The sequence below is a fragment of the Homarus americanus genome, unplaced genomic scaffold (genome assembly GCF_018991925.1).
Source record: "Homarus americanus isolate GMGI-L3 unplaced genomic scaffold, GMGI_Hamer_2.0 scaffold34921, whole genome shotgun sequence".
Taxonomy (NCBI): domain Eukaryota; kingdom Metazoa; phylum Arthropoda; class Malacostraca; order Decapoda; family Nephropidae; genus Homarus; species Homarus americanus.
The window spans coordinates 21,240,995-21,260,602 of NW_024741901.1; the positions used below are offsets into that span (position 1 = coordinate 21,240,995).

At 44.3% G+C, this 19,608-nt stretch overlaps 1 protein-coding gene across 1 annotated transcript; it reads right to left on the minus strand.

Moving 5' to 3' along the window:
• Positions 1-18,294: 18,294 nt before the first annotated feature.
• On the minus strand, positions 18,295-19,044 carry LOC121876146 (proteoglycan 4-like). The gene has a single exon (XM_042381083.1). The coding sequence runs from the start codon at positions 19,042-19,044 to the stop codon at positions 18,295-18,297; it is 750 nt and encodes a 249-aa protein (XP_042237017.1).
• Positions 19,045-19,608: the final 564 nt, after the last annotated feature.

A 19,608-nucleotide genomic window follows, 5' to 3' on the forward strand; every position in this document is an offset into this window, starting at 1 on the left:
ACCGAAGGCGTCCACTCCACCACCACCAACCCCAATAACCGAAGGCGTCCACTCCATCACCCACCAATAACCAATGCGTCCTCCACCACCACCACCATCACCCCATAACCGAAGGCGTCCCTCCACCACCACCATCCACCCCAATAACGAGGCGTCCACTCCACCACCATCCACCCAATAACCGAAGGCGTCCACTCCACCACCATCATCCACCCAATAACCAGGCGTCACTCCACCACCACCACCCACCCCAATAACCGAAGGCGTCACTCCACCATCACCCACCCCAATAACCGAAGGCGAGACGCATTATCCCTTCAACAAGATTCCCAATAATTAAGACGAACACGAGAGAAGCGGATTATTGAAAGTGGGATGAAAGTGAAGCAGCGAGACTTAGTGACGGACACAAGGGACCTGGAGGGAGGGACCTGGAGGAGGGACCTGGAGGAGGAGACCTGGAGGAGGCCTGGAGGGGAAGGGACCTGGAGGAGGGACTGGAGGGGGGAAGGGGACCTGGAGGAGGGACCTGAAGGGAGGACCTGGAGGGAGGGACCTGGAGAGGGCCTGGAGGAGGACCTGGAGGAGGGACCTGGAGGGGAAGGGACCTGGAGGGAAGGGACCTGGAGGGGTGAAGGCCTGGAGGAAGGGACCTGGAGGGGAAGGGACCTGGAGGGGAGGGACCTGAAGGGGAGGGACCTGGAGGGAAGGGACCTGGAGGGGGAGGACCTGGAGGAGGGACCTGAAGGGGGAGGGAGGGACCTGAAGGGAGGGGAGGGACCTGGGGTAGAGGGATGGACCTGGAATGGGGAGGGGAAAGGACTTCTGGTGTAGGAAATGATCGTGTGGGTGACTGAAACACACACACACACACACACACACACACACACACACACACACACACACACTGACTGCTCAATACCAGCCAGGGTGCTCAAGCCTCCGTCGCACACTGCTGGCTCATGATCCTCTACTTCTTATAGCGTTACAAGAAGGAATTTCACTCCCCTATATTATCCTGTTAGCTGCGAGAGAGAGATTTTCACCAGATTTTCACCATTTATCAACAGACGTGAGAATGAATCTTTTATGTATAGATCGTTTTAACTACAACACAAACGACAGAATCTGAAATAAATAAATAAATAAAATCACAACAAAAGCTCATCAAATTTTAAACGTATATATTTCCCTCACCTCGATATGCTATATACAGCTAAAAATGGCATCAACATTGAGCTAAGACTATACAGTGAAATTAATATACAGTTCTTATATACTTTTTGTTTGGTGAGGAGAATTTTTTTATACGATTTATTTTGTGGAGACTTTGGGCTGAGGGACCTGGAGGGGAGGGGGTGACCTGGAGGGGTGAGGGACCTGGAGGGAGGGGTGGGGACCTGGAGGGAGGAGGACCTGGAGGAGGGACCTGGAGGGAGGAGGACCTGGGGGTGAGGGACCTGGGGGAGGAGGAGGGACCTGAAGAGGGGGTGAGGGACCTGGAGGAGGGGTGAGGGCCTGGAGGGGGATGAGGGACCTGGAGGGAGGAGGGAAGGACCTGGAGGGGGGACCTGGGGTGAGGGTGACCTGGAGGGGTGAGGGACCTGGAGGGGTGAGGGGCCTGGAGGGTGAGGGGGCCTGGAGGGGGTGAGGGGCCTGGAGGGGGTGAGGGGCCTGGAGGGGGTGAGGGGCCTGGAGGGGTGAGGCCTGGAAGGGAAGGGAGGGACCTGGAGGGCGTGAGGGGCCTGGAAGGGAAGAGGGACCTAGGAGAGGACCTGGAGGGGAGAGACTTGGAGGGAGGTTGGGACACACCTCATAGTAACATCAGAGGCCGCCCTCAACCTCCCACCACTAAGACGGTTTTAAGTATTCTGCATCAATTTTCCCTTAACAAGCATGAATATTTCAAGAGGAGATTATAATGCCTCCGTGTGTGTGTGTGTGTGTGTGTGTGACTTCTCTTTCCCAATATACAGTCTCTCTCTCTCTCTCTCTCTCCCTCTCTCTCTCTCTCTCTCTCTCTCAAAACACCTTAAACGCCCACATCAGAACAACTTAAGAACACCCTATAAAATCATCGTCGTCATCATCATCATCATTCATCATCATGTCATCACTAAGCAGCCAACAAGACTTATCATTCACCACCCGTGTATAGGCTACAGTACCCGGCAGAGAGATATTATAACCCGTGTATATTTATATTCAATAGACGTATAGCGGCGTGGGATAGACGCATAGGGGTGAGGGATAGACGTATAGGGGCGAGGGATAGACGAATAGAACCGAGGGATAGACGAATAGCGGCGAGGGAGTGGATAGAGGTCGACCACTACTCTCTCCTGACCTCTCTTCTCTATACAGCTTCCCCAACACGGGTTATTCTTCCGCCTTTTCTTGATCCACTAACTTACGGCTAGGAGGGGGGGGCATAGGAGGGAGGGGCATAGGAGGAGGGGGCATAGGGGAGGGGGTAGGGAGGGGCATAGTAGGGAGGGGCATAGGAGGAGGGGCATAGGAGGAGGGGGGCATAGGAGGAGGGGAACGGAAGGAGGAGGGGCATGGGAAGGAAGAGAGGAACAAAGGAGGGAAGAGAGCAATACAGTCACGTCCATGCACGCCCACAACCACCTCTACACCCATTCACACCCACGCACGCCCACAACCCCCTCTCCGCCCACGACAACAAAGACCCCACCCACGGTACAGGTATTATCTCCACTAATGATGCCAAGTTTACCTGACTGGGCTTCTGTGCAGGTGAGGGAAGGAGGTAAGGAAAGAAGGAAATAAAGGAGGATCGGTGGAGAGAAAGAAAGAAAAATGAAAGAGAGGAAAAAGAGAAAGATGTGAGCAGGAAGAGGAAGGAGAAGAGAAAGAAAAAAATGACATATATTGATAAAGCTAACAGAAGGGGAATGAATGAGGAAGAGAAGAGAGAGGGGTGAATGATGAACGAGGTGTATAGAGTAATAGGGTAAGACAATAGGAAGACAGAAGAGTGAGGAGAGGTGGAGGGAAGTAGAGGTGATGAAAGGAGACACAAAACAAACAAACCAATAACGAGGGTTAAAACTTATGATGGCCAGACTGTTCCATCAAGTCAAAACCTAACCTAACCAACCATAACCTAAACCAAACTTAACCTAAAAACCTACAACCAAATCAAATCAAACAACCTAAACCAAACCTAACTTAACCAAACGTAGCCGATTAGGAGAAGGGGTCCAATAAACCTGGGGCCTATTAAGAATTTGTGTAGGTGTGTTAGTGGTACAGTAGGGTGGAGGCGGGTGGTGAGGCAGAGAAGTGGGTGGGTGGAGGCGTGGCGCGGGTGTGTCGTAGGTGGTGATATGGGTGTGCGGGCACGTGGGCGTACCTTCTGGGAATGTCCTGACGCCCAATCATTGTTGAGTTGTTCTCTTAATATTCTAGGCTTTTGTCCACCCCAGCAGGATACCCTAACTGACGTGAATGGTGGGCTGAACCCTTGTTTGCATCACACACACACACACACACACACACACACACACACACACGCTACAAAAGAATGGATCTCTGAAAATCCTCAAATTAGCCTTCTACAAAATATGAAGTCTTTCCTTCCTACAGAAGATTGGATCTCCCAGCACGATAGGGGCCATCTGCCGGTTAATTAAGGCTACTAAGGAAAATATGTCTCATATGTCTCAGGAGGGGTAGTGAGAGAGAGAGGTTGTTATGGCTACCTCACGTGAAGATGGGCAGAAGGCCCTCAGACCACGTGAGAATTGTTACTCTTTGATTTGTACTACTTTGACGGTGGTGGTGGGGGTGGTGGGGGTGAGGTCACTGGTTATCCCCGGTTTTTCCTGATGAGCGTCACACCATCATGGGTCAATGTTAGTGCAGGAGGCAGTAGCACCTGGAGAAAGCACTGGTTAACACCCTTCTCACATCCGACTCGGAATCAAACCTTAAGGCCGACCTAATGTGCAGTCACACACAGGTGGCACTGACCGACCTACTCAGCTGACCCCGCCGGCGTGTGTCACAAGTTCCACTAAGGAAACAGAACACACGTGACCCTCAACCACACTTCCGCTCAGACATTTCTTGCGCCTCGAGTGACCAACCAGAGCAAGAGTTACCACTTTTTATCTCCGCTTTCACGACACACATAACCAGCGGCTTCAGAACCACCACACAATATTTATTTCTTTACAACGACATTATGTTTTGTTGTCTTAGGTTTTGTAGTGAGGACGACCGTGTATGATCAGCAGAATTCAAATGTGCAAACTTCCGGCAGTAACGGTATAAAGGTCCCGACACACTACACTACTGCAGGGGTCTGATGCGGAAACAAGTGACAAGCGCTACATCAACGCCTCTATACAAGACGTACACATATACATTCCAACATACACAGAAGTAGATACACACAGAAATAGGCCCAGACGAAAGAATGAAGTTGAAAGTTATTTGTTTGTTGATAAGAGTGACGGTACTTACTCCCCGCCGCTGGAGCTGTGACAACACCTGTATCTGGGTCACTACAGAGACAACCTCTCCAGGTGAACACTACACCGGTCATTGCCTAATGAAAGGTATTTCACCCCACGAGAAATTGTTTTAAAATAATTTCCATCCAAGTTGTTTAATTTACGTGAAATAAATAAATATCGCATGACCATAAACTCCTGGATATCTTGAGTTGAGTGAATTTCCTACCTTTGTGCTTCTGTGTCACGGAAATAAACATTCCCATCATTATATATATATATATATATATATATATATATATATATATATATATATATATATATATATAAATATATATATAATGTAATAACTTCGTTTCCAAATCCATTAAAAACTAATTCTATTGGGCTGCCAACACACATATCCCTCCACTGCTGACACAAAAAGACTGACAGTCGCAAAACTCTTTTTCCAAACATTGTTTTCAACAATATACATTTATTTTATTCCTCTGCCGCTACTGTCGCAACAATTCAGACTATTTTGCTTATATTGTGAAGTTGAAGGTACAGTGACCGTCCAGTGGGTACAGTCAACAGCCTGTAATGTATACTTGTTTGTATGACTCGTGATAGTGTAAATATTTTGTACTTAACACATGTAGTTACCAACCAATCATCGACAAATGAACTCCCAAACCACCACCTTGAACCTGACGTACTCTACATGATAACAGAGCAATATCATTATTTACACATCTGCATGTGTGTCCCGGCCACCAGAGCATGTGTTGACATGTTTGTGAGGCAGCAGCGAGCACGTGTGTGGCATGTCTCAACATGTTTGCCAACCCTGGGAGTAAATAAACGTAGACCGCCACTCACACACCGGCACACAATAAATGTTGCACGACCAATGCCTTCACCAGTTGTCGTCATCTAGGACCTAATAAGATCGTCCTTCAATCCTTAATGTTATGGTTAGGTTAGGTTTGATTATGACCCCTATCTAGACAAGAACCCAACAAGACTGGCATCTATCAGGACTGTTAACTACACCAAAACACTAACAGATGTCTGAGTAATAACAACAAGTATACTTAAAACATCAACATACATCTCCCCCTGCACAACCAACCGTGTTCTTCATGGAAAAATATAGCCGGGGGAAATGAACAACAAAACACTAATGGCTTTCTCTCCCTGTCATACTTTCTACCAAACATCAGTCGAACCAGTCGGGCGCGGACACGACAGATGAAAACAATAACAAGGTCGACACAAGCACTGAGGTGGATGTGTGGGTCGAATGGTGTGGGTGTGTGGGTAGGGAGGGGAGGTTGGGTGTGTGGGTAGGGAGGGGAGGTTGGGTGAGTGGGTAGGGAGGGAGGTTAGGTGTGTGGGAGGATGTGAGTGGGTGGGGAGGAGGTTGGGTGTGTGGGTGGGGAGGGAGTTGGGTGAGTGGGTAGGGAGGGAGGTTAGGTGAGTGGGTAGGGAGGGTGGGTGAGTGGGTGGGGAGGAGGGAGGTTGGATGAGTGGGTAGGTAGGTATTTCATTAGTGACTGTGGAAGACTACCATTTCGAATATAATAATAATAATAATAATAACAACAATAAAACAGATCAAATACACTCTCCAGGAAGTTGTCAGGCAAAGTTTCCAACTGGTTGAAGTCTCCATCGCGACTTTACACAGCATGTAAATAAAGGTCTGCCAAAGCACCTCTGGGTATGTTTACACTTTCACTACTTCACTCAGTATTGGGAATTGTCGATCATAAACCTTAGACAAGGATTTTTTTTCCCAGGAGTTTTATGTATAGTCTAAACACAAATTGAGTTTACTGACAATTCTTATATATTACCTCCCCCCGAGGTTCTACAGTATGTTAAGCAAATTATATATCTATCATTATCATCATCATCATCATCAACGACTATAAAGACCAACACACGTATACAATGTCATCAACACGTCACCCAGGGGATACATGCACCCCGTCCACCCCAAATCTTGCCACGGTGAAATCAACCCAACCAGTACGGACTCCACCATCCATCAACCCCAAAAAATCATGTTAATAATAGTTCTCATTTATCTGTTATAAAGGCCGATATATAGCTGTAGGCAAGTGTCCCCCCCCCCCTTCCCCTCCCCCTTGTTATATACGGGGTCAGTTTTCAGGGGGTGGACAGGACGTATCCACAAGAACAGTCGCGTTAGGGTGTCATTTATTCTGTCATAAATAAAACGATTGAGGGAGCCGCCAAATGGCCAGATATTGTGGAAAATGGGAAGTCATTGAGCCATTCTGCCCCCAGCCATTAGGAAGGGAGGATGTGGTGAGGGGTTGGGGGTTAGGGGTGGGGGGGGGACTGTGGTCAAGGGCACAAGGGGTCACCAGTTTGGGTTCAGGGCCTTCAGATCACTGGCACACACGTCTGGTCAGGGCCGAACACGTGACGGGGCTTAACTATGTAACGAATAATAATAATAATAATAATAATAATAATAATAATAAATAATAATAATAATAATAATAATAAATAATAATAATAATAATAATAATCTATCGGCAACAAAAAATTTGGAATATACAGCGTAACTTACCTTCAAATATACCGTAATAAAACTGCCGTAAACATATTTCAAACGACTTACACATATCTTAGACAACTTTACACATATTATAAATAACCTTACACATATTTTAGACAACTTTACCCATATTATAAATAACCTTACACATATTTTAAGACAATTTTACAAACATCCCAAACATAAAAGAACGAAATTCTGAACATTATCATTCCACAATCATCAATTCGTCTACACACACACACACACACACGTAGGCTATGTTAATTTCCACCTTATTATTATTACATATACACTGTACTAGTAAATAAAAATTAATGACACAGGCAGTACAGTCATTACTATTCTCTAAGTATTAATATTTTTTTTTGTATTACCTTCTTTATATTCCTGCTTTTATTGTACCACCAAAACCGTTTTATCAGAAATTGCAATAAACATAATTGTCAACTAATATAATACTGTTTACTGTCCTCTCGTTCCACCTTAATGCAACCCGTGTTCTTATTACCACCATGCTATGTGTACTATTCCAGATGATACTAAACATTACATAATTCTTCCTTGAGATAAATGTACAAGGATATTGTTGTTATTATCCACTCTGTAACTGTGTTTTTCTGGCTAAATAAACTAATTCAATATCAATGTTTAAGGGGAATTCAGGTCAACACAGCGGCAGGAAGGTAAACACAGTCGACCCTCCGTGAAGACTCCTGGCGCTGATGAGGACCCCGCCACCGCCTGGTTGATACACCGCTGCTACCCACCCACCCACTTGCCGCCGCCTGGTTGATACAGTACTATACACCGCTGCTCCTCCACCCACCCACCCACCAACCCACCCACCCACCCGCCGCCACCGCCCAATAACACGACTGACTGGCCTATACACAGGAGCGTGACCACCATACACTACGCCACTGTTTACATTTTCCTGCCATTTTAAAACATTTAAAATAATCGTAACTACACATTTACGATCTAGTTATCTAAAATGCGATAAAACACTCACACACACTTACGATTTTGATACAGCCATGACCGTCAAATACATAAGACACTTGAAATTGGTACAGTATTTCAATGTCAAGACAACCTGGATATAACCTTCCAATGACCCTTCGTAACCCTGATGTTTGAATGACGTAATGACTTCCGTTATAACTTGCCGATAACTGCCAGATGAATTTTGTTTATCGTTTATTATTGTTATTTATTATTATCTACGGTTCACCAAATATGTATCAACAATAAATACAAACTTAGAATAATTGAATGAGAATAAGTGTTACGTGTAGGAGAAATTATGTGTATCAATTGTTAAATGAAATAAATTGGTAATATGCGAAGTGGTATATGTTTGTGTGTGGATCCAACCGACACTTGGGAAGGTTATATTACCAACACCAAGATCACACGACGTAACACAAGTATGCACATTCACTGCTAACCTAACCTAACCTAACCTAACCTAACCAAAACTAACCTAACCAAAACTAACCTAACCTAACCAAAACTAACCTAACCTAACCAAAACTAACCTAACCTAACCTAAACTAACCAAAATCCTAACCTAACCAAAACTAACCTAGCCTAACCAAAACTAACCTAACCTAACCAAAACTAACCTAACCTAACCAGAGCTAAGCCAACACAACCCAAGCCAACCTAACCTAACCTAACCTAACCAAAACCCAACAAAGTCTAACCTGACAAAACTAACCCAAAATCTACAACCTAACAAAACTGACACAATACAACCAAACTAACCTAACTACAACAGAGCTAACCTAACTGTGAGAGCCAACTGGCACAACCCAGAAACCCCAAGCCTGACAAGAGCCAACACAACCTGGCAAAACTGAAACACTGACACAACCAAGAGCCTGACCTTCAACCAGAGCTAACAACACAACCAGACAAGAAACTAACCTGTACAACCAAAGGCTAATACAACACAACCCAAAGAGCTAACCTGGCTTACAACCAAGTAACACAACACAACAGGCTTAACACAACACAACCAAAACTTAACCTAACTAGCAAAATAACACAACACAACAGGCAAAACCCCAACACAACCTAACCCAAAACCAACACAACACAACCAAAACTAACCTAACCTAACCAAAACTAACCTAACCTAACCTAACCTAACCTAACCTTTGACCCCCTGGAGAATAATTTAGAAATACACAAAAAAACTCTCAAAACCAAAATAATGATTCAATGTATTTTCTTAATTAATTACACTTTACATAATAATTACAGACTATTTTCTTTAATTACTGTATTTTAATTAATTACTCAAGACTATTGGCTATGACTCAGAAACTGCCTTGTAATAACAGGGCAGGTGTGTGTGTGTGTGTGTGTGTGTGTGTGTGTGTGTGTGTGTGTGCGTGTGTGCGTGTGTGTGTGCGTGCGTGTGCGTGCGTAGAGTCTCTGTCCAACTTCTCCGCCATCTTGGATTTCTCACATGATCAATAACAACATAAAATAACACAAACAATAACAAAACAATAGACCTACACAAAATAAATAAATAAAAGCCGTCAGGTCAAACACGCTCATTGATTCACTTTTTCCCTACTTTTTTTTTCTCCTAGGATAGCGGACAATGTTACCCCACACACACACGCACACACACACACACACACACACACACACACTTTTAATATACACGTTAATAAAGACAAAAGGTTTATATTCAGTTTCAATGGCGGATTCTGTTGCCTCGATAAGAAGAGTGTTGATTGTTTCTGTAGTGTTTCGTCAACGTCTTACACTGTTCTCACTCAGGCAACACTGTAGTCATTCTGGCAACACTGTAGTCATTCTAGCAACACTGTAGTCATTCTAGCAACACTGTAGTCATTCTGGCAACACTGTAGTCATTCTAGCAACACTGTAGTCATTCTGGCAACACTGTAGTCATTCTGGCAACACTGTAGTAATTCTGGCAACACTGTACTCACTCAGGCAACACTGTAGTCATTATGGTAACACTGTAGTCATTCTGGCAACACTGTAGTCATTCTAGCAACACTGTAGTCATTCTAGCAACACTGTACTCAATCAGGCAACACTGTACTCACTCAGGTAACACTATACTCACTCAGGCAACACTGTACTCACTCAGGCAACACTGTACTCACTCAGGCAACACTATACTCACTCAGGCAACACTATATTCACTCAGGCAACACTGTACTCTGGCAAAACTGTACTCATTCAGGCAACACTGTACTCATTCAGGCAACACTGTACTCACTCAGGCAACACTGTACTCACTCAGGTAACACTGTACTCACTCAGGTAACACTGTACTCACTCAGGTAACACTGTACAAGTTAGTGACATAAAGTAGCTACGATACACTCCATGACAGTACAGGTATATACAGTACAGTAACTACCCAACGCTGAGAGTATCATAATAATGGAGTCTTAAACTACAGCTTCCCCGCACTAACAGTATATAGGGGCGGGGCGGGGAAAGGGGGCGGGGCGGGGAAGAGGGAGAGGCTGCTTTAACATACAGGTACAGTAATTTCCCCCGTAATGGCGTTATTGTGGAGGTGGCACCTTTAACCCACCATTATTATTCTCAGCAGCCCCACCCTCCCCTCCCCCACTTTCCCAGTTCGCTCACACCTGTCGCATCCTACACACACACACACACACACACACACACACACACACACACACACACACACAAACACACTGATAAAAACACTCCACAATGGTATTCCCTAAATCAATATATGTCTAATCGTCCATCTCATAGCATGACACAGAGCTCAAGTCTTTACCAACACGTCGAAAATCTGTATACAGGAGGGAGGGAGAGGTGGGGAGGGGGGTGTTTACTAGGGCGTGATCCAGTCTGTCTGTCATCCAGGATTTTTTTGTGGTGTGTTGAATCAAGTCAATGTTCATCCATCATAATCAACCAATATCCAAATCAACAACAAACCATCACCAATATAACAACAATACCAACCACCATCAACCAACCATACAATACCACCATCACCAACAAAACAAACCAATCATGACAGACACAAAATACTAAATCATATCACGACAATATATCATCACCACCAATCACGAAACCACCACCATCACGCAACAAACCATTACAACAATCATCATCAACACCATCACCAACAACAACAATACCACCATCACCAACAATACCACCACCTACCAACAATACCACCACCATCCAACAATACCACCACCATCACCAACAATACCACCACCATCACCAACAATACCACCACCACGACCAACAATACCACCATCACCAACAATACCACCACCCATCACCAACAATACCACCATCACCAACAATACCACCACCATCACCAACATACCACCATCACCAACAATACCACCACCATCTCAACAACAACAATACCACCACCACACCATCATCAACAACAACAACAACTATTGGTCTCCAAGTTTCCACCAGGTAATATCAACTTAGTCAATTATATTCATCCCAGGTGAGCTATCAGGGCTATTGCCGCACACACACACACACACACACACTGCTGCAGCACTGTAACCTAACCTAACTTAAAACCAAACTAACCTGTCTGACCTAACCCAAGCATCTTCAAACCTACAACCACAACCTAACTCAAAACCTAACCTAACCCAAAACTAAACCTGACCTGACCTAATGGATATGATGATGACTTGAAGCAACAGTAATGAAGGAGGCGAGTTTTGTCTACCTGAGCATCGGAGAGAGGTCTGTGAAGCTCTTGTCTCTTGGCTTCTGTTAGCTTCCCACTTCACCGATCCCCTCCTCCTTCCTCCCTCAGTTCATTAATTTTCTCCTTCACTCATTCCATTTTCTTCTCCACTCATTCCCTCCCTCTTCCCCTCTATTCAATCGTGATAGATCAACTCACACAAGCTAATAATTCAGACCGTAATACTCTCTCTCTCTCTCTCTCTCTCTCTCTCTCTCTCATGAAGGCCCCAGCGTCATTACCATTCTAGGAACATACTTCAACTTTTATTCTTCTTCTTCTTCTTCTTCTTCGCCTTCTTCATCGTAGTCGTAGTCGTCGTCTTCTCCTCTGCAGTTTCTTAGTGCTGGGAGATGAGGTGGTGATGGTGATGGGGGGAGGGAAAGAGAGATTTAAAGAAGGGGATATTGGACGTCTAATACTATGATGGGACTTGTAGTTGGGGGAGGGGAAGGAAGAAGGGAAGATGGAGATGGGAGGCGATAAGCGACGTCCACTATTATGACATGAATTTGAAATCACAAGGTTTAAATCGACGAGAAAGAATCGACAATGGATGGAATATCGAGGAGTTCCATTGGTGGTGGAAGTTTACGCCAGTGGTGGAAGGGAGGGAGGGAAAAAGGGGAGAAAGGGGGAAGAAGGGAGGGAAGAGGAGAGGGAGAGAAAGGTTAGGGGAGGAGGGGAAGAGAGATGGGGAGGGGGAAGAGGAGGTAAGAAAGGGGGGAAGAGGAGGTAAGGGGGGAAGGGGAGGTAAGGGGAGGGGGAAAGGAGTAAGGGAGGAGAAGAGGGAGAGTAGGGAGGGGAAGGGAGGAGTAAGGAGGGAGAGGAGGGTAAGAGGAGGCGGGATGAAGAGGTGATGAAGAATGGGGAAGAGTTGGTAAAGAGGAGGGGAAAAGATGAAGTAAAGGAGAAGGGGGGAAGAAAAGGAGGTGCGGTAAGGAGAGAGGAGAAAGGGACCATAATCACATCGTTAAAGTCGTGGGGGAACGGGGAGGGGAAAGGGGGATGTTGACTCGAAAACGTTCAGTAGTAACCAATATCACCCCCCCCCCCCCACATCCGTCCATATGTGGAGTCGTAGGCAGGAAGTCATGTTAGCGGGTGTTGGTTAAGAGGACCCAGACTCACCCTTAACTACTAAGCATCTTGATACAAAATGTCATCCTTTTCCTCACATTAACTTAAGCTACTACAAAAACCATCTGAATCCCACAATAAATTAAAATATAAAAATAGTTCAATTATGACTAACAACATTTTACAGTTTATAATTATATGTCCAAACAGCCTCAATATATATTTCTGGTTATACATAAAAATAAGGAAACAATACAATCATGACTATAAATACAGTTTACAGTAAGGGGAAAAAAAAACAGGACCCACCGTTAAATATATTTCAAGAAAAACAAATTCATAGTGTGGGTGTATGGAGTCACAACCAACATGGAAATAAACAAAGTATATATATATAAAAAAAAACCATTCTATGTAAGGTGGAAATAAACATAATCTCACCCGTCGAATAACTTTTACATAAACCTGATCTCGTTTCAGGCGGGAACGAAACAGATCCCAGAGCCAAATAAACATTACCCTAACACCGAGAGGCCACATAACACAGTGCCTCCCTCCCCCATCCTCGAGAAAAACTGGTCATTCCCACTCTGGCACCAGGAAACATCCATCAAATATCCGGCTACGAGAGCAAAACATGGGAACGGGTCAGCTGAGGACAAAACACGTCACCCCACCCCACCCCACAGCCCATTCCCACGCCGCTCGTAAAAATGGGCATAATTCACATATTACTGGGAGAGAGGTGGTTCTAAAATGGGAGGGAGGGAGAGGGAAGGAGGGAGGGAGGGAGAGGGAAGGAGGGAGGGAGAGGGAAGGAGGGAGGGAGAGGGAAGGAGGGACGGATAGAGAGAGAAGCACGTCTATTCGCTTGCTGAGCTCTATACTTAACACAGTCCAATACAAAAACTGGCAGAGAATAGGAAAGACCAGCCAGCAGACGATAGGAAGTCTAGACAGAATCGAAGAGGAAGACTGACAGCAGACTGACGAACTGACGGGCCTATAGACGCAGGGTGGAGTAAGATGGCTTGTGTGTGCAAAGGCAGGCAAAGGAACCTAGTGCGTGTGAAACTAGGAAGAGGTGGGAGAGGGAACCTGATGCGTGTGAAACTATAAAAAGGCGAGAGAAGGAACCTGACACATGTGAAACTAAAAAATTTACAGGTGAGCATAAGTAAAATAACAGAGCTGGTGAAAAAGACCCAGAAAATAACACAATAAAGACCTGGAAAATAACAAAAAGGACCGAGAAAATAACAAAGGGCCGAGAAAATAACAAAAAGACCAGGAAAAAAAAGACGATGAAAAAGACCCCAAGTTAAAAAAAAACTAAAACCCGGGATAACTTAAAAAATACAACACTAAATAACACCATTAAGACATACAATAATACAACCACTCAGTATACCAGTTAAGGGATGGGAAGGTCTGAGAGAGAGAGAGAGAGAGAGAGAGAGAGAGAGAGAGGAACTGATGAAAGCATTATAATCAGATTTACATGAATAATCTCAAGCCACAGCTGCACACGCCATCTCCCTCCTCAACCCCACGCCACCTCCATCCCACGCCACCACCACCACCATCCTACACCCACACCACTACCACCCTACACCGCCGCCATCCCAGCCCCCATCCCCTCCCCCGCCGCCACGCCATCATTACCAGGGAAATTCTCGAGTCTAAATCCTCTCTTCTCGGTCTACCAAAGATTTAACGTTCTAAGCCTTCTTCCTTTCTTTCATTTTACTCTTTCTTTCTTTTATTGTTATTCTTTCAATTTATTCTTTCTATTCCTTTTATTCTTCCCTTCTTTCTTTATTTCATTCTTTACAATTTTAATGCCTCTCTCTCTCTCTCTCTTTCTCAGTGATGTCTGCTTAATATACTATGTACAGGTAGGTTAATGAGCTTGTTTTATATTACAGGTAAATTAAGGTGAATGTGGTTTTACCTTCTATCTATTTATTTTATTTTATTTATTTAATTTTTCATTGTTCAGTTTTTTAATGAGGAACAAATGGAAAAATTAAATCTTCTATTTCAATATGATTACAGGAAAAAATCTTCTTTCAAAGATTACGGGAGAAAATCTTCTTCCAAAAAGATTACAAGCAAAAAAAAATTATTCCCATAAGATTATAGGAAAAATAAGTTAAAATGGAAAATTTATTCTTTTCAATTATGCAAACCGCCAGGTGATTTTTTTTATTCTTTTTTTACAAGCGGGGAAGTTAATGGAAAACTCTTTATGCACTCAATGATGAAGGCGACCAAATGTGAAAAAGAATCTATCAGGTATTTCAAGAACGCAGACCAGAGGGAAATATCTTTTGTGTGTGTGTGTGTACGTATATCGAGCAGTGGTCCTTCCCACCCTGCTATATGGCAGCGAGACATGGGTCACATACAGGAAGCACCTCAAGCCACTTGAAAACTTTCACTAACGTAGTCTACGGTTCATCCTCCGAGTTCGCTGGGAAGACAAGAGAACAAATGCCAGTATTCTCGCTGACACCAACTGTAGGAGCATCGAGGCTACCATTATCCATGAATAATTACGCTGACCTGCCTATGTTACCCGCATGGACGACAGTAGACTGCCAAAGCAGCTACTTTACAGTCACCTAACGAATAGTAAATGTAATGCTGGTGGGCAACTGAAAAGGTATAATGATAGTCTTAAGACAAACCTGAAAAAGTGCCAAATCGACCCCCTCACCTGGGAGACGATCACTCCACATCGTAACGCTTGGAGGAGCTCCACACAAGGTGTGATTACTTTCGAGTTAGCCCGACTGCATACCGAGGCAGACGAGCGCCAGTACCGGAAAGACGCTGCCGCCGACCTTCCCGCACTAGATGGAGCCCTCCACATGTACAACTACTGTGAACGACTCTGCCGGTCCCGTATCGGCCTCTCTAGTCACCTTAAAACTCACCAACCTAGATGACATCCTTAATAACTCATATCATTGTATCATAGTTGGATGATCGTCATACTCGATTCCGAGTGACAGCAAAGTAGTAGTAGTAGTATGGTGTGTATTTGAGTGTATATAAAAAATCACTAGTTTAGGCCTATGGAAAAACTAGAATATTTTTGTCCGTGTTTTTATAATGCTCAACGGTTTAGGCGTAAGTAAAAAAAAATCAGAAAAAACAGTCAACTATATTTTATTTTAGAACATTTCAATACTTGTAATTTTAAAAAGCCTTAAACACATTGGACGAAAACATAAATACATGGTAGGTTAATAATTCTTGTATGTGTAATTTTAAATACTTAGGCCTATACAATAAAAAAAACAGAGAGAGAAAGAGTTAGTTTTCACACCTCGTCTCACACGCTACATATATCACACGAAAGAGACAAAAAAATATATATTCATCTGTGTGTAAGAAGTAATCATGGTGGTGGGAAGGAAGGAAGGAAGGAAGGAAGGAAGGAAGGAAGGAAGGAAGGAAGGATGGATGGAAGGAAGAAGGGAAAGGAGGTGGAGAGCTGCGGATGGGAAGGGAAAACAAGAGGAAGAAAGGAGGAATGAAGGAGATGAAATGGAAGGAAGGAAGAATATAATGGAAGAAACAAAGAAAAAGAAAGAAAGAAAGACAGACCTGGCCCAGCCGAAAAACCAATACCAGGAACATCATTATCTCGCGTATAAGTCGAGCACCAGACACAGACACACACACAGACAGACACAGACAGACACACACACAGACACACACACACACACACACACACACTCACCACCGGGGGACTGAACTTAACCAAATGGGCCCTAATCCTAGCAGGCCCCTGATCTACTAAGCCCTAGTTCTGACAGTTCCTAGTCTTAATAAACCCTAGTTCTGTCAGTCCCTAGTCCTAATAAACCCTAGTTCTGTCAGTCCTTAGTCCCAGTAAGCCCTAGTTCTGCCAGTCCCTAGTAAACACCTTGTACCTCAACCATTCCTTTCCGCCAACAAATCGCAACCAACATTTCTTTTATTAATACCAAATAAAAAAAGGTCTCGTTATAGGGTAGTTAAAAAAAAAAAGAAGAGTAATTGTCCATAAAAGAGGTAGGTGTGTGTGTGTGTGTTACGTCCCCAGTGAGTAAAAACAAGAGAGGGGGTAAGTTTGTGTGAGAGTCCTAAGGTACTCCTCCTCTATTAGCTGTCATCATCATCATCATCATCTTGCGTGGGTCGTTTGTTTTGGTAATTCAGGTTGTCTTTACTGTTGTTGACGTCTTTCATTCTTACTTTTCTTCCATTATCTTCTTTTTTGTCTCTATTATTATTCTTCCACCCTTCCTTCTTGTCTCTCTTCTTTTCTTCTACCTGTCCGTCTCTTCACATGATTTCTAATTAATTCTGTCTACCTGTCTCTCTACCTGTACCTTTAACATTCCTTCCCTTCCAATAGCAGAATATTTACGCCAGGAACAGGATGAGAGAGAGAGAGAGAGAGAGAGAGAGAGAGAGAGAGAGAGAGAGTTCATAGGTCCCTCCTCCTTCACCCCTTCCCTTCACAATACCAATAATAATTCCGACCCTCCCCCTCCCCTTCCCACATCCTTAAAATCACCTTCAAAATACCTCTTAACAATCTACAACCTCCAAAAATAAGACAAAAAAAAAGATTCACAAGGGCTTTGACCTAGCTTGGATAACTGCCAGGTCACTAACAACATATATCTAGAAATTTAATCAACAAACTTGTGACCAGACATTCCTGCTTTCAAATTCCGGTTCTGAACATAAGAAATATTAATGAAGATATCGTTCGACTCGTGTTCAGTTGACATATTAGAATTGAAGTTACTTAAACGAACACCAATTTGCTTTCGCCAGACGTATAATAATAATTACCCAGACGTTTACAGCCAGCAAGCATATCAAGACAAAGTTCAGACATACATACGGCACTTAGACGAGTTTGCTTTTTCCCAGGCAGTAACTGGAGTGTCATCGCTAGTTGGACTACATGTTTACCAGCCATGGAGTGTAGACTGAGACGCAGGTTAGAGAGAGAGAGAGAGAGAGAGAGAGAGAGAGAGAGAGAGAGAGAGAGAGAGAGAGAGAGAGAGATTATTAATGTTTTTCCTCCGGAGCTGAAGACAAGAAAACGTAAAACTGAAATGTTTGTGTAATAACTAATAACGACCTCAATCTGGCAGTCGTGTTGTGTCGTGGCTTCAGTTAGATGGTCCGAGTCGTTCTTATTTCTATACAGCTAAATCCCTTGAATACGAAGATAAACCCTTTTGAGTACGATGACAATCCCCGTGAGTACAGTACAATGTTGGCGAGTACACACCAAAATTCCGGCTAATATGAAATACAAATCTGGGGAAAATGGCTACCAGTCCTTACATTCAGGGAGGAAATTAAATAAATAAATCCCTGATAATGGCGGTCTTCTGAGGTCTGGTGGTGCCGTGTGGTCTTCTGAGGTCTGGTGGTGCCGTGTGGTCTTCTGAGGTCTGGTGGTGCCGTGTGGTCTTCTGAGGTCTGGTGGTGCAGTGTGGTCTTCTGAGGTCTGGTGAACAAGTGGTCTTCTGAGGTCTGGTGGTGCAGTGTGGTCTTCTGAGGTCTGGTGGTGCCGTGTGGTCTTCCTGAGGGTCTGGTGGTGCCGTGTGGTCTTCTGAGGTCTGAGTGGTGCCGTGTGGTCTTCTGAGGTCTGGTGGTGCCGTGTGTGGTCTTCTGAGGTCTGGTGGTGCAGTGTGGTCTTCTGAGGGTCTGAGTGGTGCAGTGTGGTCTTCCTGAGGTCTGGTGGTGCCGTGTGGTCTTCTGGGGGTCTGAGTGGTGCCGTGTGGTCTTCTGAGGTCTGGTGGTGCCGTTAATGATCTTCTGGTCTGAGTGGTGCCAGCTGTGGTCTTCTGAGGTCTGGTGGTGCCGTGTGGTCTTCTAGGGGTCTGAGTGGTGCCGTGTGGTCTTTTGAGGTCTGGTGGTGCCGTGTGGTCTTTTGAGGTCTGGTGGTGCCGTGTGGTCTTTTGAGGAGGTCTGGTGGTGCCGTGTGGTCTTTTGAGGTCTGGTGGTGCCGTGTGGTCTTTTGAGGTCTGGTGGTGCCGTGTGGTCTTCTGAGGTCTGGTGGTGCAGTGTGGTCTTCTGAGGTCTGGTGGATTCTGTGTGTACATTATATGATTGTGTGTGTGTACTATATGATTCTGTGTGTGCATTATGTGATTCTGTGTGTACATTATATGATTCTGTGTGTGCATTATATGATTGTGTGTGTGTACTATATGATTCTGTGTGTACATTATGTGATTCTGTGTGTACATTATATGATTGTGTGTGTGCATTATGTGATTGTGTGTGTGCATTATGTGATTCTGTGTGTACATTATGTGACTCTGTGTGTGCATTATGTGATTGTGTGTGTACATTATGTGATTGTGTGTGTACATGTCACAAACAATGGCAACACTAACCTAACCTGCCCTATAACCTAACATCACCAACCAAACATAACCAAACCTAACCAAACATAACCTTACTCTAACCAAACATAACCTTACTCTAACCAAACATAACCTTAATCTAACCAAACATAACCTTAATCTAACCAAACATAACCTTAATCTAACCAAACATAACCTTACCCTAACCAAACATAACCTTACTCTAACCAAACATAACCTTAATCTAACCAAACATAACCTTACTCTAACCAAACATAACCTTAATCTAACCAAACA

Excerpts from the sequence above, each read along its gene's own strand:
- LOC121876146 (XM_042381083.1), bottom strand. The coding sequence starts at position 19,044 with ATGTACACACAGAATCCACCAGACCTCAGAAGACCACACTGCACCACC.